Here is a 27,508-nt window from a genome sequence, read left to right on the forward strand (position 1 = left end):
GAAGGGGGCCGCGCTTGCGCAGTGAAGGCCTTCCCTTTTGGCGCGCCTCGTCGGGTAGCCTGAGGAGAAAATGGCGGCGGCTGTGGTGGCGTCGGCGGCGGTTTCCGAGAGCGGCGCCAAAATGGCGGACGCAGGAGCGGCGGCTGTAGCTGCTGGCGGAGTCGGGGGGATGACGGCGGCCAACGGGGCTGGCAACAGCGTTGGCGACGGAGCTCTGAAGGGGTCTGTGAGAGGAAGCCGTTCATGGGTCGTTGGGGGCCGGGAAGATAGGGATTGCGTACTCATATGTGGGGGGGGGGGGTGTAAGAGAGAACATACACTGATTTTGCATTACAAATAATTTTGTATATTTTCCACACGGCATTTTTGGTGGTACCTCTGGAGGTGTAGGGGACTGGCGGAGACGCCCCCGAGGGGCTCTTCCCTTACGACAGCTGGCCGGGCCTCGTCTCGCTGTGCTATCCGAGAGAACTCTTCGGGTTTCTCAAAATACCGACCCGGTTGATAACGGGCCTGTGAAAACTTGGGGCGGTTCACGCTTAAAAGGCCCTTCTGTAGCTTTCACGTGCGAAGCGCGGGCCGGCTTGCGTGTTCTGGGCCTGCTCGTTGTGCTGGCGTGCGTGTGCACACGTGTACATTCGGAGAAGCTGGTGCTTGGGCGGTTTACCTTTAAAATGTTAACTCGGGGGTGGGGTTCAGTGGCGTCGCAGATACTTTTCCATAATTTACTCTAGCGCAAGGGTGTCAAACATGCAGCTCCGCGGGCGAATCAGACCCCCAGAGAACTCCTATCAGCCCCCCCCCCCCCCAAGCAACTGGCTGTCCTCTGCTTCCTTCTCCCTCTCTCTTGCTCTCTTCTGCATAACAGCTTGCTTTGCAAGGCTTGTTCAATCGCACAGGAACTACAGAGCAAAACCTCTGTTTCCTTCATTGGCTGAGCCTTCTCCCTTTGGGAGGAAGGGGGGAGCCAGAGCTTGCTTTGCCAGGCTCTCTCAATTGCACAGCAAAGCTACTGAGCCAACTCTCTCCCTTCTGTTGGCTGAGGCTCCCCCCTCCTCCGCAGTCCCTGCTTCCTTTGCCCCATTCCCTGGATCCCATGGGAGAAATACAAAGAAAGCACCTTTAAAACCAACAAGATATCAGATCTGGCCCTCATAACAAATGAGTTCGACACCCCTGCTCTAGCATATGCTTTTGGGAGTCAGAACTTTCTTCATCAGGGGAATGTTCATTTCACAGATAGGCCTCGACCTGCAAATGGAGGAGTGGGAGAGGGTGTGATGTTAAAAGAGAGACTTGACGGTTTAGTTACATATGACCAGGGGTGGCCAGATTTGCTTAACATGAGAGTCAGGTGGAATAAATGTCAGATGTTTGAGAGCCGGAGGGAAGGAAGGAAAATAGATGATGGGAGGGAGAGGTAGAAAAAAGCAACTTTAACTTTAAATGCATTCTCCAAGCTACTGGCTGGTTTGGTTTGGAGAAGTGATTTAAGGAGACATATGTCTTCTCCAAGCCAACTGATGGGGTGGGGAGGGGCTTCAAGAGCCACACAATGTGTGTGAAAAAGCCACGTGTGGCTCCTGATCCACAGTTTGGCCACCCCTGCATATGACCAATGTTCCTTCTAAGCTGCAGAGTCTTGTGAGCAAAAATTCTACTTTGTGAGCGACTGCATAAATTAGTGTGCTCTGGGATCATCCTTCCTGAGCTAAGACAAAGATGTGTGAGCTAGAGGCTAAAAATCTGTGAGCTAGCTCACGCTAACTCCAGTTAGAGGGTACAGTGCATATGACATATGCATACTTAGGCATTTACGTTGCAGGATACAAAATCAATTCAGAAGTGTAATTGAACTGCCTCCAGCTATTGATAAATATGACAGAGTAGACAAATTTAACAAAGATGGGTAGCTGTGTAGCAGTAGAAAACAGTAGGAGCCCAGTAGCACCTTAATGATTAACGAAATTTGGAGCAGTCAGGTGCTTTCGTGAGTCTTCTGAAGAAGTGAACAGTGATTCACTAGAACTCAAACGCTACTACAAATTTTGCTAATCTGTGATACTGGACTCCTACTCTTTCTGTTGAGGCAGCAGAGTGGATGTTAGACTTGGATCAGATCAAGGAATCGTAGGATATCTGGTGTAATCAAGAAAAGTGCATAGGTTATTCACTGGTTTAGCTAAGCAAGTTAATGTCTGTTAAAAGAGTCCTAGGGTTAACCAGAGAGTTTAACTAAAGTGCTAGTGGTAGTGCAGTAGACTTCTGCAGTAGACTTTAATCTGGAGATCCAGGCTTGATTCCCCATTCCTCCTCCACCTGAAACCTGCTAGGGTGACCTTGGGTTAGTCACAGTTTTCTCAGAACTTTCTCAGTTCCACCTACCTCACAGGGTGCCTGTTGTGGTGAGAGGAAGGGAAAGGCAATTGTAACCTTCCTTTGAGACTCCTTAGGGTAAATAAAATCAGGGTATAAAAACCAACTCTTTTTTCTTTTTGGCCCCTCTTTCCATGCAGTGTTAGAACAGAAAATGTTTGTTTGTGGGTATGCCTAAAGCTTCCAGTATATCTTTTGTGCTAATATATATTTATCTGTAGGTGTGCAGATGTGTTAAGTGTGCTTTTTATTCCATTCTTCTCCAGGAAACCTAGTGGTTCTGCTCTGTTATGTTCACAGCACTGTGAGGGACAATAGAGAGTGATTAAATCCTGTGCACGGAGTGTTTTTTGTGGTGGTGTTGAGATTTGAACTTGGTTCAAGCACTGTGCAACACTGACCTATGCATAAAGTTACTTCCTTGAAAAACATAATGCCATATGTGGTCATATATTGTGCTTTTTATAATGCTGAAACATTTATTTACTCCAGTTGGATTCCATGTTTTTCCCCCAGTAGGACCCAAAGGGGCTTATAACAATTTTGCTTCCCTTGTCTTATTTCCACAACAGCACTGTTAGATAGGTTAGACTAAAAGTGTATCTTACCCAAGGTCACTTTGATAAGCCCTTTTTTTTTTAAATTGACAAGACCCACACTACTTCTCTGATGAATTTGGGGAACCAGTTTGGTTTTGTGATACAAGTCTTCTCAGTCACAAAATGTTCTTGTAGGAAGTGTAAAGGCTTTGGGTTTCTGCTGTGAGGTAAGCTTTGTATTGAGCATGAGGAGTGCAGAGATCATAGAAGCAGGTTTAATAAGACAAATTTGTGTATAGGTTATGTAGTGAATTCCTTTTAAACATGTAGTTACCAGAGACAGGCCTCACAACTCTCAGAAGTATAGTTAAACCTCTCCAACATTTGTGCAGAAGTATAGTTAAACCTCTCCAACATTATCAGGTGGAGCTTCACACAAAATGGTCCACTCCCTAGAGACAGATCTACTTTTCTGTAACGCACTCCCATAAGTATGAAAACAGCTGAATGGTTCTTTTACCTCATAGAGGCAGGACAGCCTCCTGTCTGTCATAGTCACCCAGCAAGCTTCCATGGTAAAGTGAGAATTTGAACTTGGTCTGACACTAACCATTGCACCACACTGGCTGTCTTGTATGTATGTATAATATACATAGTACATTGTATAGACAGGGTGATTGACAGATATAATTAATGTTTCTCTGGAAAATGTGCCAGTGATTTTCAATTAAAATTTAGCTTTCGAGCAAGTTTACCGTGTCTGTGTATACTATGAGTGCTACACTATCAAGTATCAAATTTTCTTTATATTATGCTAACTTTATACATGTATTTTATTCTGTCAGTTATATGTACAATTTTTCAGTAGTAGGCAGGGGAATTACATTAATTTGTGCCCACATAATATGCATGTGTAATATGTTTAGTACGTGAGGCCCATTAATTTTTATCTCATGGCTTCCACAGCAACATCAGAGGTAAAAGTGGATGAAGACGTATTATTCTGTTTGTGTTACTGGCCTCTACCCTGGTCTTTAGTGTTATGTCTGTCTATATGTTTTTATTGCATTATTGTATATAATTTATTTAAAATATTTTAATGCTGAAATGCTTTAATGCTTGATATCCACCCCTTTTGAGACCTTTTTTGATTTAAAAGGTGGTGTAAAAATGTTTTACATAAAACAATAACTAATAAAAATCCAGCAGCAGAGCCCATGTATTGTGAAATCACCCAGCAGGATAAGAAGTGGCAGCTTAAGTGCATGAAAAAGGGACAATGAAAATCCATCAGTGTGCCCTCCCATGGTAAAAGATGGCCACAGGTTAAAAACAAAACCCCAAAACGTATAAAGCCAAAAACAGGAGGGAAAGGTTTCAAATGTTAACTGCAATAATTACATTTTTATGGAACTTTTGAAGATGGGAATGCGATTCTTACTTTGTAAGAATAGCAGAAATTCAGTCACAAAAAGTATTATTTAGTGTAGTGGAAATGCACCCAATGACTCCCAAGGAAGCTTACGGCTTCCTTCAAAATGAATACAGCTGTCTTTCAAAATACACCTTTCAGTTTTATTTAATATTTACTAATGTCCTCTCTAATATGCTTATTTTACACCAAATTCTATTTATCCATTTACACTTTGTTGCTTTTTCTGCACAAATATTTTTAGAGTAATTTACAGTATAGTCCTAAACAGAGTTACATTGGGCTAGACCCATTTACTTTGGTTGACGTAGAAGATTGTAACTGTGCCTGGGATTGCTCTGTTGGAGGAAAAAAATCCATGTGAACATGAGTAGAAATAAGTGCTCTTGGCTAATGGAGCTGGAAACAGAGTAGCAGGTGTAATGTATAGCACAATAGATATGGATACTATGTAACAGCATTTCTGCAGGCACTAATATAAATTAATGTAATTATGCCATTACATATTTTTGCCTCATCTTTCAGCCAAAACTTGACTCTACCTGAAAATGGGATTAAAAGTGTTTAGCAAAGTTGATGTTAATCATATCTGGAACCTTCCCCTCCCCCCCCCCCCCCATGGCGGAAGAAGGCTTAGTTGCTGCTTCTACCTCTGGTTTCAGGAATGGCAGTTTATAACTGGGAGAAAGAACTCTATTATTTATTTGCTTTGTTAATCTCTCTGTCCCGACTTGTGCTGGTTTCTGGGCAATGTACAGCAAAAGGTATAGAGCCATAAAACAAATATAGAAAACAATTCCAATATAAACATTAAATAGAAAATTAAAGACCAGGTTAAAATGAAGTCCAAGATGGCATCCTTAGAAATTGAATGTATAAGACTGTAATGTCAAATGGTGAATCTTTCTTGAGCTCCTCAGACAAAAATGATGAAATTACTTTAAATACTAATAGTGATTATTTTGGGTGTTTATGTATATACAAGAGCACATTTCCCGTATTGTCTGTGCAGTAGCTTTGAATGGTAGGTCGCACACATTATCTCTGTATTTCAGATGGAAGACTGTGAGACAGTGACATACCTTGGAGGCCAGAGCTCTGTGAGCAGGCTTTCATGCTTTTTTTAAAAAAGGGAAATGCTGCTGTGGGAGGAGGATGTGGGTGTGGTTTCCATAGGGCTTGCCAAAGACTCTCCTACCATTCAGTTTCCACAATTTGAATGGTCCAGCTCCCACCATCTTCTGTCTGTCCTGTGGTTCATGAAGGAAAATGTGTAGGTATTTTTATGTTGAAATGTAGCAGTGTTAACATATGTCCTAGGGAGTTAATGAGCCAGGGAAGAGATCTGGGTTCATATCTCAGTTCAACTATTAATCTTGCTTGCATTTAAATTAATACCTAGAGGCAGATTAATTGCCCTCAATAGATATAATAGGGAGGCTGTGGATGAAAGGTGGGGGTGACGTTTCCCCTGGAAATAACAGTGAAGACAGCAGCCTAGTTCTGTTCGTGTAGAAGTTGTGCTTCTGGTTTACAATTTTTATTTTGGTATAAGCCTCAAAAAAATTAAACACCACCAATAAGCTAGTTATTCCTTAAAAAGCCGTGGAGGTTTTTTGGGTTTTTTTGCCATTTCATCCCTCTGGATTTTGTATCTAAATTGTTGCTTAATGCAACTTAATAAAAGTTGGACTCCAGAAGAGTAGCACCTTAAGAAACCAATAAGATTTTGGGGGGTATCTGATGAAAGGAGGTTTGCCTCTAGAATCATATCCCCCAAATTTTGCTGGTCTATAAGGTGCTAACTGGACTGGAATCTAGTTGTTGCACTGCAGGCTAACACAACTGTGCTCTAGAACTGTCTTAATAATAATGGCTGCTAATCAGTTGTAATTGATCTCCCCCCCCCCCCTTCTCTTGCATATTCTGTCTTCGTATTGCTTTACTCTCAAATCAAGAGGCATTATTGTTGGAGAGTTGTACCTGATGGTTAGCTTGTGGTGAGGATAACACAGGACTGACCTTTTGTGCCTGCCCTTGCATTATTTTACTCAATCTTATCACCTGATGAGAAACATCTTAATTTATTGTTTGTGTGGGCTGTAAACAGACTTAAATTTGCCCAGGTTTGCATATGCTTTAAACTAAGAAGATGAAAGCATGTTCTTTCTTTTGGTACCATTTTTGGACATTCTTATCCTAGTAGGCACTCCTCCTTGTGTGAGAACAGGGTGAAGTCATCTTCTAAGATGGTATATGTCACACAAGGTTTTATGGAAGCTTTTGCATTTAAAAATTCAATTTGTTAAAAAAATATGTGTCTCCAGAAACTGCATCTATAGTGTATATTACCCAAACATGACTGGTGAAAGGGGTCAAAACATGATAGGTTGCCCATAGACTCATTGCAGAAAGAACCTTCCTCCAGTGCATCCACACTGGAGCAATTGTAAATACTTTTGTGGATGTTGTGGTAATGGTGAAAATTCAAACTGTAGTACACAGAGTGGCACATTGGATAATGCTTTGGGAGCTTGCTTACTAAAATTAGTGCATGAGTAGCTTTTGGGGCTTCTGCATTTTTAAGTGAGCAGGTGCGTGCTGTTGTCATGGTCTTGTATTTACAAGTGTTAATATGATATAATTTTTGAATATGCGGGGCTTTTTTTGTAGCAGGAACTCCTTTGCATATTAGGCTACACCCTCCTGACGTACCCAGTCCTTCAAGAGCTTACAGTAGGCCCTGTAAGAAGAACCCTGTAAGCTCTTGGAGGATTAACCACATCAGGGGGTGTAGCCTAATATGCAAAGGAATTCCTGCTACAAAAAAGCCCTGGAATATAGTATTCAAATTTACTACTTTTGGGTTATTAAGATACTTCCAAAAACTTTCCAAGTGGCTGTGTTCACTGAATATAGGCCTGGTAATATGTTAAATCAGCTCCATTTGTCTGAATATATTGGGCAATTTTCTAATGAAAAGTTTTCCCCCTGCTGTGCTGAGTAAAACGTTAATACCCAGAGCTTGTTTTTGTGTGGTGGATAGAGCGTAGTCTTCAGCTGGCCAGTGAGGGGAAGCCCCGCCCCAACAGCTACATTGTGCTTTCCACTTCAGAAGGCTTAGAAAAAGCTTGTAAACTTGAAAAGTGTGTGTACCTTCGCATCTCAGTAGGAGCAAATGGGGGCGGGACGAGCCCACAGAGTCATGTGGCTGTTCCCGGTGAGCATGTGAAGCTGTGAGAAAGGATGAGAAGCCATCACCGTTTTACATTCCTTTCAAAAGTCATTTGCATAGTAAAATAATAGTAAAGAGTAAAAGAGAACCTTTTGTTTCCTGTTAGTCTGAAGAAGTTGGTGGAAATAGAGCAGATGGTTACATTCAGCAACTCCTGTGAGTGCATTGCCCCAGTGAGATCACAAAAGTTTGTGTTGCAAACTGTGTTTATTTTGGCTGCTGTGTGTGTATATGTCTATTTCATCTAGCGGAGTGCAGCTGCTGGCGGCTGAGGAAATCAAGATTATTCAGGGGAACTATACCGCTGTGTTATTTATTTTAGGGAATGGGAAAACCTTCTGACTCCACCCCCAGTCCCCTGAGTTGGACCTGGCCACCTAGTAGAACATGAGATTTGGCTGTGAGGATCTGGGTTCAGATTCTGGTCCAGTCATTATGCCTCAGAATAATCTACCTTTCAAAGTTGTGAAAATACCGTAATAGTAAAAATAAAAACACATGAGTGCACAGTATAAATGGGTTGGATCCTGCAGACCTTTTTTGCTAGTGGTGGAACTTAAAGTGGAAGGAGCCTTTGTCTCATGCAACCAACTCTCAACTCCTTGGGTTGGGTGAAGACTCCTGCTATTTAAAAAAACCACTGCCATTTTAAAAAACACAATTTCCAGTAACCAAACAGATCTATGAGATCCTAACATATGTGCTTTTAGTTGTTTTTAGCCTAGGTTTCAGTACACTGATTTTAATGTATTCTTTTAGTACACTATGGGTTTTCAGGATTTTGTAGTAATCTTTATAACAGTCATATAAGTTAGGCCAAGTAGTGTCATTCTCACATGATACTACAGGGTGTAAAAACTGACTTGGTTGAATCCTCCATTGCGAACTTACTGCTAACACTCTTAACTACTGCAGTACTGGATGAGGTGCAAAAGATGCTGGGGGATGGTTTGTCTGTGTATGTGGTTGCTAGGAAAATATTTGGGGCAATTTGTGAGAGATCAAGAAACTCTTGAATATGTAGAAAGTATAATTTGGAAATGTAAAAAAATCCAAATGGATATGGTATTAGTTGCTGGCTTTGTAAAGGTAGATTGTGTAGAAGAGTTGAGAATAATTGTTGGTTTTGGAAAGGTAGCTTGTATAGAAGAGTTCAGAACATCACTGAGAAATCTTCATATGAGTAATGGGAGGGGGGGGGATATAAAATTTGCCTGGAAACTTTGGCCCTGGTCGCAGATATTTGGAACAACAGTGTTTATGACTATTCATCCCTGCAAGAAGGCAGTCTGCATGTTGGGGTGTGTGGGGTTAGTCTGCCATTCTATAACTTATGGCTGTCTCCAGAGGTCTCCCGCCCAGGTATTGACCAGAACAAGACCCAGATCAAGATTGTTGCATTTTGTGCCTTCCAAAAATTACTCTGGACTGAGCTCCTGGAATTTGATCTGGTTGTTTCTCTGAAGCCCTTAACTTCCCAAGGTTCTGTAACTGATTCATTTTTGTGCGTTTGCTTACAGTGAAGGTGATCGTGCAAACCAGAGTGAGAAAAGAAAAGAGAAAAATGCCAAGCGGGGAGGTGGCAGCCGGTTTGAGCCCTATACCAGCCCTTCAAAAAGATACCGAGCTTTCATTACCAACATTCCCTTTGATGTGAAGTGGCAGTACCTCAAAGACCTGGTGAAAGAGAAAGGTAAACTACTTTGGTTGTGCCTCAAATGTGTTGGCTGTCCTTACCTGTGATTGGAACTCCTTGTCCAGAAAACAGGAACATGCCTGAAGTGATTCTGGGTAGACTTAGCCACGTTGAGCAACTAAGGTTTTTTGAGGACAGAGCCTTCTGGTGTTGCATGCTAGCTGCTGCGCTCTCGCAGGAACGCATCCTGTGTGTGCAGGTTGTGTTTGGCATCGGCTCATCATGCTTCCATAAAGGAGCCTTTTTGTCTCTTGGAAGAGGCGAGACTTCATCGGGGCTTGGTGCGAGGTTCTTTTATTTGAAACCCTTTCAAGGGTCAGGACAAGTTGTCCACTTACTGCTGAGGAGGAAAGCAGTAGTTAGGCAATTTTGTTTTTGTTGTTGAATACCCAGGACTGTCTGAGAGTGACTTCACAGGAGGATGGATTTATGTTTCTCCCGCCCCTTTGGGTTTTACAAAAAGGGATACTGGCAATGGCTTATTGGCTGCTATATGGGACATATCGGTTAAAAAGAAATCAGTAATGCAAAAATTAGCAATCTTGTTTGAGTCTGTTTGGCAGGTGGCCATATCTGTCACCCATCTGGTATTCACTCAAGGGCTGGAATGCTCAAATACTTTCTTTAAAAATTGTGCTCTTTCTTCAAAAGCTATACCAAGCAGCCAAAACCAGCCAATTTCTTGGCGGTTTGATAATGGATTCTAGATTGGGTTGTTTTTTTTTTTAAAAAAAGGGAAGTTACATAATACCTCCATTCTCCTGCTGAACATCTCTTGAAATGTATTCAATGGGAATAAATGTAGGGTCACGTGTTCTGAAAGATAGGGTCCAATGTGTACCTGTGGCTTAAAGTGGAGACTGAGAGCTAATGTGCTTGCGAGCCTAAGGAAAGCAAACTTTGGAAGGGTTCACTAAAAGTTTAAATGGGATTGGAATGCACAGCCCCATTCATAATTAAATGTGGTATTACTCAGAATCTTAGCAGTCGTGAACAGATGGTGGGTTTACAATTGAGCTATCAGTCCTTCTCCAGTTACTGTTTTGTTGCATTAATTATGAATGGGCCTTATGCTTTGGAACATGTCAATTCTTGACCAACGCCGTGTCAGAAATATTGGTGGATAGAAGTGTCTGTATGCATGGGTGTGTCCCACTGCAAGCACTATGTTGAACTTGGTCCAAGTGTGTTCTGGTCTTTTTCTCCAGCTCACGTGGATGCAAAAGTCCTTGAGACTCGTTTCCTCCACTGTTCTGCTCAACTGCTTCTTCCTGCAGGAGGCTCCTAGGAGAAGCAGTGAACTCTCTTTTCTCTGCAGGGCTTAGTGTATTATGGACAGATGGTGCGTTCTTGGGTTTTGTGACTACAGCTGAGATTTGAGTAACGTGTTTCTTAAAGCTATGTTTTTAGCCTCAAAATCCAGTTCTATTTATTTTTTTGGCTCCAAGTCACAGTACTTCCAAGAACCAGGATGTGGCTCTAAAAATTGTTTCTGGGGTTTTGTAAGCATGAATTACAAGCTCCAGGTTCAGGTTTGGGAGCAAGCAGAACCGTTTTGGAGCAGCAGATAAATTGAGGTGACAGACTGCAACTCCATCGCTCAACATCCTTGCGATATTGAAAGTCTTTTATGATAACTTTCCAGAGGTGTCTTGGCACCAATAAATATGGTTTAGGAGACAAGTGTTGTGGTCTGTTCAGATCTCTCAACTGGTGTGTTTGGATGCCTCCCTCTGAAACGTCCAAATGGTGGCCATTCGGTGAAGTAATATCAGTGCATCATTTGTTGGTGAAACTTAGTTACAGGTGTGCAGTACATTTTCCCTTTTATTCAGATGCACCAGCATTCTTGATTTCCCTCTTTTGTGATTGATCCATCCAAAATTGAACCAGGTTAGAGTTGATCCCCATCCTTTATTCGGAGGCTTTGACTTGTACAAATTCCACCCTTTGATCACCAAATCTTCTAAATTGCATTTCATTCTGTCCTCCTAATGTGGATCTACTTGATGTCTGTGTCTTATGAGAGCATTTGATTTAAATTCTTAAATTTCAGATGCCAAAGCTTTTCCAGTAATTACATTGTTTGGAGGCCAAGCTGTAGTAGTTCTTTGTCAAGCAACAAGTGCTGTCATATCGCAATATCAGTTGCAAGAATAGCATGTTGAACAAGTCAGTTCTCAAAATGAGGCAAGCTAGTAGTCTTCTATGCCTGCTTGTGCCCATTCATAGCTTTTACTTGATATCCTTTAGTGTACCTTTGGCTCATCTTATGTGCAGAGCAGGGAGAATTTTTGGAAATGGGACGAGAGAAGAGTCAGTTTGGTGAAGTGGCTAGAATACGAGCACATGAAACTGCCTTATAGTGAATCAGACCATTGACCCATCAAAGTCAGTATTGTGTGCTCAGATCGGCAATGTCTTTCTATGGTCTCAAGCTGAGGTCTTTCAGCTCATCTATGACATCTGATCCTTTTAGCAGGAAATACTGGGGATTGAACCTGGGATCTTCTGCATGCTAAGCAGGTGCTCTGACACTGAGCTGCAGCCCCTCCCTGAGGATGAGCTTGGATGAGAGAGGGCCAGGTTCACATTCTGGCACAACCCTGAGATTCACTGAGTGACTTCTCTTAGCCTGACCTATATCATAGAGCTGATGTGATGAAATGAGAAATTTTTGTACATCATTCAGTGGAAGAGTAGTACACAGTAAGGTCTGTCAAATACAAGTATAGCAAAATGAAGTGGATTCACTGGAGGAACTTTGCATGAAGTAAATACAGAATGTGTCGCTTGGGAACAGAAAATGGTTAAGCAAGCCATCTCAATGGAGTGTTAGCTACGGTTCTGCATAAAGTGACTTTCAGAGTTTGGCCTCCATTCCAGAAGGCAGAACATGCTCTCTAGTTTGAATATCAGTGATGCATGTTCGCTTTCAACAAATCAAATTTGAAGCATTTGGTTAAAGTGGACATGAGCAGGTATCTGTGCAGGTTGGCCATTTCTTGGAGCCAAGTGGGCACCAAAGATTCGGGGAAAGCTGAGAATGTGGAAATTGCTGGCATGTTAACATGGAAGGAGAAAATCAAGACTATACATTAATGTTGTGTTCAAATTTACTGCACACCTGTAATGCCAAGTTGTGGTGGATTAGCAAACGTGGAGTATCCCTGGGCTTTCTAATAAGGCAGAGGCTCCATATAAGGTTGTTGACGATTGTTCTAAATTCCCCTTGTTTTCTTGGCTTTCTCCCTTTGGTCTATGTACCGTCTGGAATCTGATTTATAGTTGGTGAGGTAACATACGTGGAACTCTTAATGGACGCTGAAGGAAAGTCAAGGGTAAGTCTTTGAGAGCATTTCTTCCGTGGATTTAAAACTACATGACAAATGTAACTGTATGGTGGTGTTGAACCGAACGAACTTGGGAAAAAAGCGTGTGTGTAGAAGTGGTTCTACCGTCGGTGCTGCCCCAAAGCTGCTTCATGGGTGGGCAGGGAGGTGGTGGAAGGGGGCTTGGTAGGCCCAGCAGCACCCCCCTGCTGTGCTCACTCGGTGTTGGCTGTACGCATGGGTCCTTGTGTATTTTTCACTGGCATATTAACGTTAAACACTTAGCTTAAATGTCTCTTGTGGTTCTCGTTTGCTGATCTTGTAAGCTTAGTGTGGAAGAGAGTTTGTAGAAATGTCAGGTCTGTCTCTAAATGAAAAAAAAGATAAAGAGTTGTTGTAGGTGTTAGTGCTTTTCAGTTCAGTGGAAGGATGTTTCAGCATCTTCCCTGAGGGCTGATTGGAACAGAGTGGCTAGGGATTTGATTTCCTAGAGGCAACCAGGAGCTACGAGGACGACATCTCTAAAAGTTAGTCTGTTCTGCATATCGCTCCTTCTGTGTAAACCCCAGGCCACGTAGCAGTAGCATACGGAGTTCAGGTAACTACAGCTGTGTTGGTGTTGGGGAGTGAAGTCTTGATTTAAAGATCATAAAGACTAATTTAAGTATCCTTTTTAGAATATTTAACTTCTTAGTATCGAGCTCTTACTAACTGGTTTCCTTTGTCTCCCCCCCCTTTCCCCCCGACACTGTCCTTGCTGCTCCCCACGAAATCGCCACGGCATCAGGGTTGCGCGTAAGTAGCTGTCAGTTGTTGCGATTGGGTGGGGCCCGAGAGCCTAAAGCTTGGGCATGTTTTGTGATTCGGCCTTGTTCTTACCCCACAGTGTTGTTGAGTTCAAAATGGAAGAGAGCATGAAAAAGGCTGTGGAGGTCCTGAACAAGCACAGCCTCAGCGGGAGGCCCTTGAAAGTGAAGGAGGTGAGCAAAGTTTGCTACAATGCGATTGGTGTGCGTCTGTTATGGATGCTCCCTGAATGAATGTAGTGAGGGAGGAGTTTGCCCTTCAGGGTTTTGAGTTGACATCATAGATCTTGTCATTGAATTGGTAGTCTGGTGCTGACTTTTTTTAAAAAAAACACAGAATTTGTTTTCCAGCTTCCACTTGTATTTTTTTCCTACCTCTCATTTAACCGAAATTAACGCCATGTGTGATGGGGGAGGATGATAGGATGCAGCATTTTGCAACTCTTTCTCAAACCCTCAAACCCTCCCCCCAAACAAGTCTTCCCTTTCCTGGAGGGTCTGAATATGATGCTTGTTACAGAGGAAGGGAGAGCTCTAAAGATTGGGCATGCTTGCAATTTTTCTTACAGAAAATAAAGATATTTATGCGTTTAAATTCTGTAAATATGTCAAATAGTACAATTTCATATGTCAAGTTATACGTTATTCACTTTGTGGTGGTAGTTTGCTTTTTGTATTTATATATGCGTTTGTGTGTTTGCGCGCGCACCTGGAAGTCATGGTGACCTCTGGTGCCTGACCTCTATTGAGGGCCTTGAGGATATTCAAGGAGGTGGCTGAATAAAGCTTTCCCCTTCCTCCCAGCTTCTGGTATCCCAAGCAGGTCTCCCATCCAAGTATTTGCCAGAGTCAGCCCTGCTTAGCTTAGACTATCCAGGTCAGACTTCATTGTGTGTTATTAACCGAGTTGAAAGAAGTTTAGGTTTGATAGGAATATAAGCAGTACATATATTTCAGTTGTCCTGATCCTGGTGCTGCTGTTCATTCTATAGAAAATGCCTTTCACTTGAATAAGGGCAACCAGTAACAAGCTCCACCTTACAAAACCCCCATCCATTTTCGGAAAAGCTTGGTGAGTGCCATGATGCCCATGGGCACGATGTTGGGGAAACTTGGTTTAGTTCAATCCACCCACAGGCTTTTGGCTAGATGAGAATCATTGTAGCCTGTTTTGGGTGGAGGCTGGGCATCTCTTCTTGCCTTCTCAGAATTATTCCTTCCACTGGGACTGTCAAAGATGGCAGCGACTTTTGATATGCCTCATGCTGTAGATCTGCTTCTCTAATCAGAGGGCACTCCTTCCTCCTCCTACTTGTCTGCAGGTTCATACTGTGGTCTGTAGAGATTCAGGCTCTGCATTTAATTCTTCTTGTTTCACTGAAACATGCCTGTGAACTGGGAATTGCTTCTGCCGCTTATACTAGTTTTCAATGAATTGATCCTCAAACCCTCCCCCCAAACAAGTCTTCCCTTTCCTGGAGGGTCTGAATATGATGCTTGTTGCAGAGGAAGGGAGAGCTCTCCAGATTCTTTGTGGTTTTAGAAAGTTTACCTCCAGTTCTTTGACTCCCTCAGGGTTCTAGATTAAAATATGTCACAAATCAGCATAGTCTTTTGCAGCCACAGCTGTATGTGTGCAGGACTTCAGAGAACTTGTTTAATAAAAAGCTTGGCAAACAGCAATGGGCAACTTAACTCAGTGCAAGGGCTTGCTTCTTTCTCACACATTCATGGGGGGGAGGGAGTTTGTATTGTTCTGAAAGCAGACCTTGCATAAACTCATTTCTTCTCTTGAAGGATCCTGATGGAGAGCATGTAAGAAGAGCCGTGCAGAAGGCAATGGCAGCATCAGGTGGAGGGATGGGGATTGGGCCTGGTCCTGGGGGTCCTGGGATGATCAACATCCCTCCCAGCATCCTCAATAACCCCAACATTCCAAATGAGATCATCCATGCCCTGCAGGCCGGCCGACTAGGAAGCACAGTCTTTGTGGCAAATGTAAGTCATTTATGTATTTATTTAGAGGGCCATCAAGACGGCTGGTTGATTTAAAACATATAATATATAATAATAGATTTAAAACATATAATATATAATAAAATATATAATAAGCACATGTCTTAAACACCATTAAACCCAAACAGAAACACAATCAAAGCCAAGCTAAAACAGATACACACAAAAATAAAAGTAACAAAATGTAAGGCAAGAAGGAGGGGTCACTGAGGAAACTCCAAATGAAACAAAGTCTTCGCCCAGTGGCAGCAGACAGCAACTAAAGGGGACAGGTGAGTCTTTTACAGCAGAGAGTTCTAGAGTTCTGGTGCCATGACAGAAGGCCCTGTCCCAGATTACCACCCACGTAATGTCAGAAAGCAGACATCCGAAGCAGGCCTCGGAATATGACTGTAATGGTCGGATAAGGTTTGCCAAGGAGAAGGTGTCCCTTCAGGTTTGCTGCTCCCAAGCCATATAGGTCTTCAGCGATCAGCGCTTTAAATTGTGCTCAGAAAGTTTTGGAGCCAGTGTAGATGGGTCAAGACTGAAGTGATATGGTCTCTGCGACCACCTTCAGTCCAAGTCCTGGCTACAGCATTCTGCACCAGTTGGAGCCTCTGTGCACTTTTCAAAGGGCAGCCCCCACCCCCGAGTGCATTGCAGTAATCTAATCTAGGTAGCTAGCAGTTCAGCTATGACACCTTAAACAACTGACCTCCTTGCTAGGTGCTTGCCTGTATGAAGCATCTGGAGTTTTCCGGTGGTTTTTAAACTTTCTCTTCTTGCGCAAATCCTGGATTAGATGTGGGTAAGTCCAGATAACCTAGCTTCATTGCTAGAGCCAAATTGCTTTCACTGTAAATCACTTGCACAACTATAGATTGAGTGGAACAGTAGAATTCAGCTGTTGGGAGTAGTTGCTTTGGTTTAGAGATCTATGCCTGTCGCTTGAGTCCTGCCATCTTTCAAGCTCTAACCATACCAGGCCCCAGGTGGAAGTTCTCTTAGCAATACAGCAGAAAGCAGTGATATAGGATAACATATACCTGTTGGAATCCTTGCATGTACCTTTGCATTCCGAGGCTGGGGGAGGGATTCACCTGAGAGGGCATTTTCTGTTGTAGCATCCCAGTTACAGACATTCCTTTCCACTCAGATTCATCCAGTACTTACATGATCACCTTCTGGGTCTGTGAAGAATGTCCTTTTCTGTTGGTGTTTTACTGTGCTAGCCTCTTTATGTGGGTGGCTGCTGTCTGCTAGATCAATTTTAATGCAAAGGTGGTATTGTAATCCCTAAAATAAATAATGTGTTCAGCCCCTGAATGGGTTATGCCTCATCCTCAAGGATCAGTACTGTTTTGCTTAAAAGGAAAAATAGTGGGGTGAGATAAATAAGAAGTGAGTTGGATGTTGCTAGTTGGACCTGAAAGCTAGCTATAGAAGATTGGTACTGAAGGTACTTACTTACAGGTCTCCATGACAGAGAAGTGTAGGTATTTAAAAGACCCAAGCTACTAATTTTTAAAAAATATCACAGTGTGTAACTTTCTCTGGCTTCTAATGGATGTCTGTTTTTCCCTCCCTCTAATCCCTCCAGTTGGATTACAAAGTTGGTTGGAAGAAATTAAAGGAAGTGTTCTGCATGGCTGGTGTGGTTGTTCGTGCTGACATCCTGGAAGACAAAGACGGCAAAAGTCGTGGAATTGGCACAGTGACTTTTGAGCAAGCCATTGAAGCTGTTCAAGCCATCTGTATCCTTATCTGGAGTATGGCTTAGTTCTCACCTTGTTTGTGGAATAGCTGGTTACCTGGGTCACAATGGACTCTCCCTCTGTATTAACAGTAAAACTGAGCCTGCTTGTAGAGAATTAGCATGCTGAAGTGCAGGGGTAGGTTTAGAACGTTTTCTTCTTTACTGGTTGATTTTTAAGGATGTGTTATATATAGAAAGGCTTTGTTTTTAATAGATGATTGTTCAGTCAAGAGTTCCCATCTTGCCATTTGAAATGATACAGTCCAGAGATAGATTATTTTCTCCCCCTTTTCATACAGTGACCAGGTCTAAGCTGTCAGTGGTCTTTTGTGTCTTATTAAGAGTTACGAGGTGCCACTTTCCTCTTTGGCCATCAGCATATCTGTGCAGTGAGTTGCCTGTGCATGAGTGTTTAATAAGCTAGCAAAAGGAAGTGAAGGGACACACATGCTTAAATGTCTGTTTTGAGGCTGAGAAGATAGGAAGAGGGTATTCCTTGGGCCGAGAAGTTTTAGCCACTGTTGTATTAAAGAGGAAGATATACTTGAGCAAAATGAATCAGTTGGTGTTGAATGCTTTTTGCAATGTTGTGCTTTGCTCCATTTTTTTCTCTTATGATAAGAAAGCATCTTATCATGGAAGTCTCTTCCTTTAGATATTCATTTGGCTGCCTTTGGTTTCCACTGTATAATTCCTAACTCAGTGTGTGTGTGTGTGTGAGAGAGAGAGGGAGAGGCTTACTCCTCGATGCTCTGTTTGACATCTTTGATTTTTTTTCTATTTAAGAAGTTAGCAGTTGTGTTGGTTTTGTTTCTTTTCTCCTTTAATCTTGTCTAGCTAGTGTCAAGCTGGTGTGATTTCCCCCCCCCCCTTTCCATTTTTCCACATTTTTTGGATTATGGGCATGCCCACTTTAATCAGCATCTAGTAAAATCAGAAGGCGATGTCTTCAAATCTTGGTCAGGCAAAGTCTTTGTTGGTGATCCTTGACTCCAATACCCCCTAGCCATGTTCAACGGGCAGCTTCTATTTGATAGACCAATGCATGTCAAGATGGTGAGTATAAGTCTGAAGAGTGTTGGGCAAGGGAGTGTTGGATAGAATCTTACCAGCTGAGGGATTGGATCCTGCTAATCTGTTCTGTGGAGGTGCTTTTCTTGGGTGCAAGGAGCCTTCCCTGATGCAAAAGACTAGCACTATGAATCTGCAGTATCCAATGCCAAGTGCCCAAACTCTAGTGTGCCTTACCGCAGAAGATCTTTCTAGCTCTCTTTCCCTGCCTGCCTTCAGGTGTCATGTCCAGGCTTTGCCAGTAAATTTATTCAAGTAATTTTTGTGTGTACTGTGCTTTATTTGAGGCACTGTTTTAGTAGCTAATGTATTACTTGAAAGTTTCATGTGGCCTTTGTCGTCTCCATATGAGCAGTTGAAAGATGTTTCTGAAACTCTTTCCACTGAATATGAGGCCATGATTAAAGACCTGCTTTGTTTATGTAACCTCTCTAAATACTTTTTGTTTGTGGCTTGTTGCTGCCTCTTCTTCCAGGATGAGCGAGCCTTGCCCAAAGGAGACTTTTTCCCTCCGGAGAGGCCCCAGCAGCTTCCTCGTAAGTACATCTGTGAATCACGACAGGCATAACTGCTATGAGAGCTCTGGGGAGAAGCACTTATACATTTCCAGCTTTCTCTTGGGCCATCTTTCTCATGCTGTCTTCTGCTGTAGGCACAGCAGCCAGGTCACTAATTCTTCATGTTTTACAGTGATCTTTGCTTACATTAGCTGGGGAAATTGTTACTAAGTTTGGTTGAGGAGCCAAATCTTGCCATCTTCACTGTTGTCTGGAAAAGTTTCATTTCCGGTCCTCTTTCTTAGGAACAGGGCTTTTTTGTAGCAGGAACTCCTTTGCATATTAGGCCACACACCCCTGATGTAGCCAGTCCTCCAAGAGCTTACAGGGCCTATTTGGAGGATTGGCTGCATCAGGGGTGTGTGGCCTAATATGCAAAGGAGTTCCTGCTACAAAAAAAGCCCTGCTTAGGAATTGTGCTCTTCAGGGAGCTTTTTCTTCCTTTGAGTATTATAACAGTTGGGATTGGAAGTGTCCTTTCTAAAATATGGCTATGAAATCTGTCATGTAGAATCAGAAAGCCCCGAGTGGCATCAACTGATTTATTTCATTGCAAGCTACTTCCAAGCTGTCTGCTTATAGAACTTATTTTTAAAACAGATTCCCTGAGGTAAACAGTGAATTGTGGGAGCTGATTCCATTGGGAGCAGTGGTTAGATGTGATTTCCCTCAGTGTTGGACCTCTGAAGAGTTGGGTTGTTGGTCCCTGAGCTGAAGTTGTCTCTTCTGAGCAGCAACTGTTCTTCCGGGTCTTGGGCAAAGAAGAATTGAGCCAGGGTGGTATAGCTGTTAGCCAGACAAGAAGGATCTGGGTGACCCAGGTTTGAATCCCCACTCTGCTGTGGAAGGATGCTGGGTGACCTTTGGCCAGTCTCTCACACTTATCCTTGCCTATTTCTCAGGGTTGTTTTGATGATAAAATGGGGGGGGAGGAGAACAATATAAGCCACCTTGTGCCCCTCCGTTGGGAAGAAAGAGCAGAGAGTAAATGAAGTAAAATAAAATACTGTTAATTGGAGGTTGGACCTGGGGTCACCAGCAGGGCTTTTTTTGAGCAGAAACCCACTCCCAGCTGGCTTGGCATCAGGGGTGTGGTCTAATATGCAAACAAGTTCCTGCTGGGCTTTTTCTCAAAAAAAAAAAAAAAAAAAAAGCCCTGGTCGTCAGTATGTAAAAGCAGGTGTTCTGCCACTGAGCCACAGTTCCTCATATCTCTTACAAATTTTTCACATGCTTAACTGTTGTGTGTTTTATGCAGATGTTTTAAACATGCTTTTCTCTCTCCAGATGGACTTGGGGGCATCGGCATGGGGCTGGGGCCAGGAGGGATACCTATTGATGCCAATCACTTGAATAAGGGGCTTGGCATGGGCAACTTGGGGCCTGGAGGTGAGTGAGAAATTGACCTTGCCTTTTACTACTCTTGCCATGTTTCCGTTTCCAGATCTCACAGCTCTCTGTATCCTGGATGGGGTCTTTGGCCACTTGCCTAACGTGTGCTTCTGGGTCCCCCAAGTGGCTTAAGCTTTGTGGTTGAAAAGAGGAGCATATAAACTGCTTTTTGAGAACAAAACATCAAGGTGGATCTGGCTGTAAATTTTTCACTCATGCACACTCCCTGTACCAATGTGACAAAGCTCTGTGCTCTGTAGAGGTTTGCCCTGAACCTTTAGAAGCTGTGGTGGGACAAAGTGGCTTGTTCCTTGAAGAAGCTTTTCCTTTGGTCTCTTGAACACAATTGAATTTGAGGCTGCTGTCTTGAGCACTAGAAGGTGATAACCTTTCAGATTGTGGTGAAGACCCACAGGCATGCGCAGAAGTGCTTGCTACTGGGAATTGTGCATAATCAGCTGAGAAGCGACCACTGATGGGGTGCAGAGTTCCACTTGTAGTTCCAAGATTGTAGACAGTCCGTTAATCCTTAGAGAAATATAAAAACAGTCTTGTCATCTCTTGCTTTCAAAGTAGGGAGTAAACATTTGAATGCCGAGAAACTCAGCATAAGGCCGAGTACAGAAATAGGGAGGGGGCGTGGCAAAGCATTTGGAGTCTTAGATCTGCAAACAAAACTGGGTCAAACTGTTAGTGATTGCAAAGGAAACTTCAAAATAAAGCAGAGTCTACTGGGGACAGAGAACCAGAAAAAGACCACTTGTTCCTTAAAGTGCATAATAGCAGTTGATTATATGTCTCCCTAACAAATGGGAGAGACCAGAATAAAAGCTTATTTTGTGTGTGTGTGTGGCATGCCAAGTAGAGAATTAGAAGCCAAATTGAGTCATTTTAGCTGATAGCTGCAACAGGGATTATACCTGTAAACAAGTCCCAATTGAATTTGTGCAGTTGAAGAATTCCTCTCTACTGTCTAAATTTAGTATTGTTCTTGTTCAAGAGAACATGTGCTTTGGGGCTTTGGGTACTGCAAGAGGGGGTGGGGGCTGGCTGGTGAATTCAGCAAGGCTGAACGAACACACATGAATATATGAAACTGCATTATACTAAATCAGATCACTGTTTCATCGAAGTCAGTAGTGTCTATTCAGATGGACAGCAGTTCTCCAGGGTTTAGGACACAAAGGTCTTTCACATCACCTTTTAACTGGAGTTGAGATGCTGGGGATTGAACCTAGGACCTTGTGCATGCCAAGCGGAGGCTCTGCCACTGAGCCATGGGGCCCCTCTGAAGAATCTTGAGAAGAGCAGAGCAGATGAAGCAATATATAGACATCTTGAGCTGTGTCTAATTTCCACACTTATTTCCTCTAGGAATGGGCATTGAAGGCTTGGGCTTTGGAATGAACAAAATGGGAGGTGAGTGCTGGAACTGCAGCCACAACCAGTGCAAAATGGTGAGGGTAGGGTGGAGACCTGCCTTGCTGTCAGTTAAGTTGCCATTTGCCACACTCACCTGTGTCTTCCCCTCTCTGACTCCTCCCCCACCGCCCCAAAATAGCAAGCTGGAGAGTGGAAGTTGACTTTGTATACATTCTGTTAGGGCAAGCTGCTTAATGTTTGAGGCTTTCCATCCAGTATTCAAAAAAGAGCTCGTTGTTAAGTCATGATTCTTTGCTCAAAGCAGTCATCTACCTCCAACTATATATACCAGGTGCTTTCAGGTTTACTATGCCCCGTACCAGGTTTACTATGCCACATTTTAGATAAAAAGGAAGTTGGCTTTGGTTGATCTTTTACCTGATGCAAAATCTGGTTTGTTAACTTTTTATTCCGATTCTCATTAGGATACAAAACTACATATGGCGGTGGTCAAGCCTAATACATAATCAAAACACACACATAACTGTAGAGATAGACAGTTGTTGCAGTAGAGCCCATTGTCCAGCATTCAAAAAGCCATCCAGTTTTGTCACACAAATTCAAAACCAGCAAAATTCCAAAACAGAGGCACAATCCAAAATCAGCATCCCTACAAAACACTTTTATGCAGGGAACAAAGTCTGAGTCCATCATCACCTTTAAGACCAACAATTCTGTGCATAAGCTTCGGCACCTGAATCTATCTTCAGTGCATCTTGTAAAAACCCATGGATGTACTTCCATGAGATTCCTTTTCTCTGCTCTCCCCCTGCCCAATTCTGATCTCCCAGCTTGTTTGTTTTGCTGTAAGCCGCCCTGAGCCCGCATGCGGGATATAAATCTAAAAATTAAACTGTCTTAACTCCTAATACAATATATATATATTTGGCAGGAATGGAAGGCCCTTTCACTGGGATGGACAGCTTGGGCCGCTTCCCTTCTGGAATGAACATCGGCAGGATGAGCGGTGAGGGTCCCTTGATGTTTGATCTTGAAAATGTTGTGCTCCATCAGGGGATGGAGAGTTGGAATGCTGAGTGAAGAATGCCCCAAAGGCTTAAAATCACTAATCCTAAATATCAGCCACTCTTTTGTTTTGTTCTGTATATGTAAATTAGGGGAGGGAAAAATTGCTTTCATATCTGGTCTATGAGCTTTCCAGAAGCTTGTGGCTGCCAGCTGTGGAAAACAAGATTCTGGAGTGGATGAATATACAAAATGTATGGCTATCCTGCCAGAAAACTAAATCCCTTCCTTCCTTCCAGAGATGGATCGTGCAATTGGAGGTAGCTTTGAAAGAGACTTCCCCAGAAATGAAATGGGAATGCCTCGTACTTTTGGAGACACCTTGGAAAGAGGAATAGGTACATAGCTCTGATTTCCTGGTTGGAGGTGCTGCCTCCTGTACATCATGCCTGGTGCTGGGAACTCCACATCTTTGTAGCAAATCTTTCGGCTGGACTTGGCCCCATAAAGTTGCCTTCTCAGGCCCAGAGCAGGCATGTACGCAATGGCTGAGTTATTTCAGCACTGGCATCCATTGTGCTCTTAAGGCTTCACTTGTACAGCAAAGGTACAGGTTGCAGGAGGGAGAGTGATAGTGTGGAATATTCAGTTAGGTTGGGTCTGGGTTTGTGTAGTGGCTAAGAGTGGCAGACTAATCTGGAGAACCAGGTTTGATTCCCCACTCCTCCGCATGAAGCCAGCTGGGTGACCTTGGGCCGGTCACAGCTCTCTCAAAGCTTTCAGCCCATCTCTCTGTCTGCTGTTCCAACTTCAGTGAAGAGCAGGGTATAAAAACAACTCTTCTTCAGCCAAGGGCTTATGTGTTGAGAGGCCTTGGACAAATGTTTCCTGCAGGGGAAACGACTGTCTGTGACACCCTGCCCTGCCAGGAAGCCCAGGATGCAAGGAGGAGGGTTAATTGATAGAAGGGGAGGGCTGGAAAGGGTGTGGCTTTCACAAGAAGTGACTCTAGCCTGTGTAAGAGAATGAAAGGTCTAAAAACAAGGTTGATGGGGAAAAGGCTTTTGTAACTTGTCTGTTACCATAGACAAATTGGTAAAAGCTTTAAAGCAGTGCAGACCAGTAGAAATCTGACAGTCCAGGAGAAGGGGTATGAAGGACTGTTGGGAATCCAATTCCAGTTTTATAGTTTACTTCCAGAAAAATTCCAAAGATGGTTCAGAGACAACAAAATAGAGTTTAGAAAGAGAAACTAAAGCATTATCCATTGGATTGGATTCTGTTTATCTGTTGTCCTAGTGGTGGTGCTTTGCTCTGGTAGAGAAAGACTTCCCTTGAAACCAGAAGTGAACCTCTTATGTTGGAGGATGACTCCTTGCACAAAGAGAGGGTACCACTACTACAATGGAATGGATCCATTGGGTACATCCCCTGTATCTTCCAAAAAGTAAGAGATGGCCTCTCTCAAGGAAGAACATTCTAGAACTCCAGAGTTATGACTGAAGAGTCTCCGCCTCTGAACAAAACCAGTCTGAATTTTTAGATTAGCAGGATTTCTGGTGATTTTTTTAAAAAAAAATGCTGCTTGAGCTGCAGCCCAATGGGATTATGTGTCTTGGCATTTGAGAAGCTGTTGAATTCTTGTCGACATTTGATGCAGCCACATCCTATGTTCTTGTTCCAGGTGCCGGTGGTGGAGCCGCCATCCCTACGATTGATAGGATGGCCCCTGGAATCGATCGCATGGCCACCGGGATGGATAGGCTACCAACCGGGCTGGGACACGGGATGGAGAGGGTGGGATCCGAGATGGACAGGATGGGGCTGGTGCTGGACCGCATGGGCTCCGGTGTAGATAGGATGGGGTCCGGCATAGACCGAATGGCGCCTCTTGGTATTGACCACCTAGCAACCAGCATAGATAGAATGGGCTCTGGGATAGATAGGATGGGCACAGGAATGGAAAGGATGGGTACTGGCCTTGGCTTTGGCCTTGACCGGATGGGAACAGCTATGGACCGTGTCGGAACCACCATGGACAGGATGGGCAGTGGCGTAGACCGGATGGGCACCGGTATGGATAGAATGGGCCTGGGCATGGATCGTATGGTACCTGCCGGGATGGGACCCGTATTGGATAGGATGCCCGCAGGCTTAGACCGCCTTGGGGCTGCCCCCATTGACAGGATGGGGCTGGACCGCATAGCAGCCAGCAGTATGGACAGGATGGGGCTGGACCGCATGGGGGCTGCTGCCACGACCATGGAGAGAATGGGGCCAGCCATGGGACAGGGCATGGGAGCAGGGCTAGACAGGATGGGGCTGGCCATGGGCAACACCTTCGAGAGGACGATGGAAATGGAGCGGGGGAACTTTGCAGCCGGAAGCTTCACCGGAGCCCTTGGAACCGGAGGGCCTGCTGCCGCCGCCGCTCCTGGTGTGGCCAGGAAAGCTTGCCAGATTTTTGTGAGAAACGTGAGTAGATAAGGATGCCGTAGGCAGTGTTACTGCTTTGAGGTGGGATAACAGCAATGGCAGGGCCCCTGACTTGTGTTGGGTTTCCTCCTTACCCTTTCCAATGGGTGAGTTTGGCGAATGAGGGGACATAAGTGGGCAGGGTGACTTGAGAGCAATACTCCCTCTAAGCTGTGGAATCTTGTGAGCAAAAATTCTGCTTTGTGAGCAACTGGCATTATAGTTGGGACTGCTGCATAAATTAGTTTGCTCTGGGGCCATTTTTCCTGAGCTTAGATTAAAATGTGTGAGCTTGGAGGCTCAAAAACTGTTAGCTAGCTCATGCTAACTCAGCTTAGAGGGAACGCTGCTTGGGAGCTACTGTACTGTAAGCCTACACCTCTGTGGACTGTGGTCTGATCTTGTGGGACCTCAGATGCAGCATCAGTTAGCGAGGGTTGTAGCTAGCAAAGCAGTGCATTGATAGTGAGGCTGGTTGTCTTTTTTTCCCCAGCTTCCTTTTGACTTCACTTGGAAGATGCTGAAAGACAAGTTCAATGAATGTGGTGAGTAATAGGTTGTGATCCCAGTTTCCCACCAGAGAGATCAGAGTGGCATACAGGGCATCTCCCCCACCCCCAGTGAATGTCAACAGTATCATTTTGAGACAGGCTGGGTTTGCCTGATTGTTGACTCCAAAAAATGTGTTCAGTGAAAATTAATGTTGTAGCCCCTTTAGAAGGCCAGATCCCCCACACTTTATCTGTGTGAAAATATTTATGCTCTGCCTTTGACCGTAAAATCTCCACGGTGGTTTAACCAATGTTAAAGCAGTATTGCATCAGAACAATAAAACATGACAAGCATTAAATGGAAGATAGTAAAGACAGGTAAATGGAAGATAGTAAAGGCTATTTAGAGGGCTGGCATTCCATAAGCAGGGCATCATCACAGGAAAGAAATGTCTTCCCATTTCTGTCCTTCTATTCTCTGAAAGTCACGGCCACAGCCTCAGAAGTGGATTGTGGGTGCCCCTTGTTCATGGCTTATCATTGGGGCAGTTATCCCTAAGAACGCTGACAAATGGGGTGTCAGGGGTATTTTGTCTTTTTGCCCAGTTGCTTGTCTATAAAGAAGGAAAATGTGAACAGTCCAAAGAGGTCAACTGACTGTTGGCCAGAAACCGCTGTTAGCATTTCTCCTCTACACCTGTAGAGTCACTTCCTCATGCTAACTCTTCTGCAGGTCACGTCCTGTACGCAGACATCAAGATGGAGAGTGGGAAGTCGAAAGGGTGCGGCGTGGTTCGGTTCGAGTCCCCCGATATCGCCGAGAGAGCCTGCCGCATGATGAATGGCATCCAGCTCCGCGGCAGAGAAATTGATGTGCGAATTGATAGGAATGCTTAAGTTGACCTTTTTAAACACAGAGAAAGTATTGGATTTGTACTTGTCCTAAAACTTTTTTTTTAATTTTGCCTGGATGTAAAGATGGTTAAGACAACTCAGTTGCTTTCTGGAGTAATTTTAATTCCTTTTTTTAAAAAGAAAAAGGTGTTTTGCATTGAAACTGTTTAACATGCACAATCCCACATGCTTTTTTTTTTTTTTTGTAGTGGCATCATCTTGTTGAATTTAAAGATGTATACAGTTTGTCTGATAATGGATTCCATTTTCTGGTGGCTTTTTCTGTCTTTTTATCCCTTGTGAGTAGAAGAACTTGGGGGAATGGGAGACTTCTCAAGAAAGTCAGTAGTGTTGATGACTATGTTCTCCTGTGGACAGTGGATCCTCTGAAAATTTGTCTGAATGTCTGAACTTGTGTGTTGGTAATGTATGGTTAGTACCTGAGTTGGACTGAAACCATCTGTCTTTTATGGGCTTTGTCACTATTAAACCATTTTTCTTGTGACTTGTATTACCTTGTGCTGGTTGTCCATGTGTGTTCCCAATAGCATATCTCTATTGTCTCAGATTTACTGAATCATGCCTCATTTGCTGTTCTTTCTTCATAGCAGGAGGATACTGTTTCCCACTTGTTCATCACATCGGGAAGGGTGGAGAAGCCACCCTGGCTGTGGAGTTCTCAGAATAGGCGATTTGCAAGAAAATCTGTACCCAAGCAAACCAAGCCGCCCTTGTAAAATGCTATTGATAAAATTGCTTTATACAGAGTTGAGTGGTGATCCACTGTGCACTGTGAGCATAGACTGGCTGTGGCTCTCCAGAAGTTCAGATAAGTCTTTCCAAATCCTGTCCCTTTTACTAAGGATTTGAATGTGCTCCTTTTGAGCAACACTCTTACAACCAATACTCTTAAGCTGTGGAGTCTTGTGAGCAGAAATTCTGCTTTGTGAGCTACAGGCATTAAAGTGGTTAGCTACTGTATAAATTGGTTTGCTCCAGGGCCATTTTTTCTGAGCTAAGACAAAAATGTGCAGGCATGAGGCTTAAAAATTGTTAGCTTAGATAGAACA

At 43.5% G+C, this 27,508-nt stretch overlaps 1 protein-coding gene across 1 annotated transcript; it reads left to right on the forward strand.

Annotated features, from left to right (window-relative positions):
* HNRNPM (heterogeneous nuclear ribonucleoprotein M) lies at positions 1-26,943 on the forward strand. The gene is made up of 15 exons (XM_060232634.1): positions 1-222; positions 9,103-9,275; positions 12,567-12,625; positions 13,495-13,590; positions 15,214-15,414; positions 17,015-17,168; positions 18,177-18,226; positions 18,717-18,777; positions 20,086-20,187; positions 21,565-21,609; positions 22,505-22,579; positions 22,878-22,976; positions 24,263-25,053; positions 25,547-25,598; positions 26,278-26,943. Exons 1-15 carry the CDS (start codon positions 71-73, stop codon positions 26,439-26,441), a joined length of 2,274 nt encoding a protein of 757 aa, XP_060088617.1. The 5' UTR covers positions 1-70; the 3' UTR covers positions 26,442-26,943.
* The last annotated feature ends 565 nt before the right edge of the window (positions 26,944-27,508 follow it).

The sequence above is a fragment of the Heteronotia binoei genome, chromosome 2 (genome assembly GCF_032191835.1).
Source record: "Heteronotia binoei isolate CCM8104 ecotype False Entrance Well chromosome 2, APGP_CSIRO_Hbin_v1, whole genome shotgun sequence".
Lineage (NCBI taxonomy): Eukaryota > Metazoa > Chordata > Lepidosauria > Squamata > Gekkonidae > Heteronotia > Heteronotia binoei.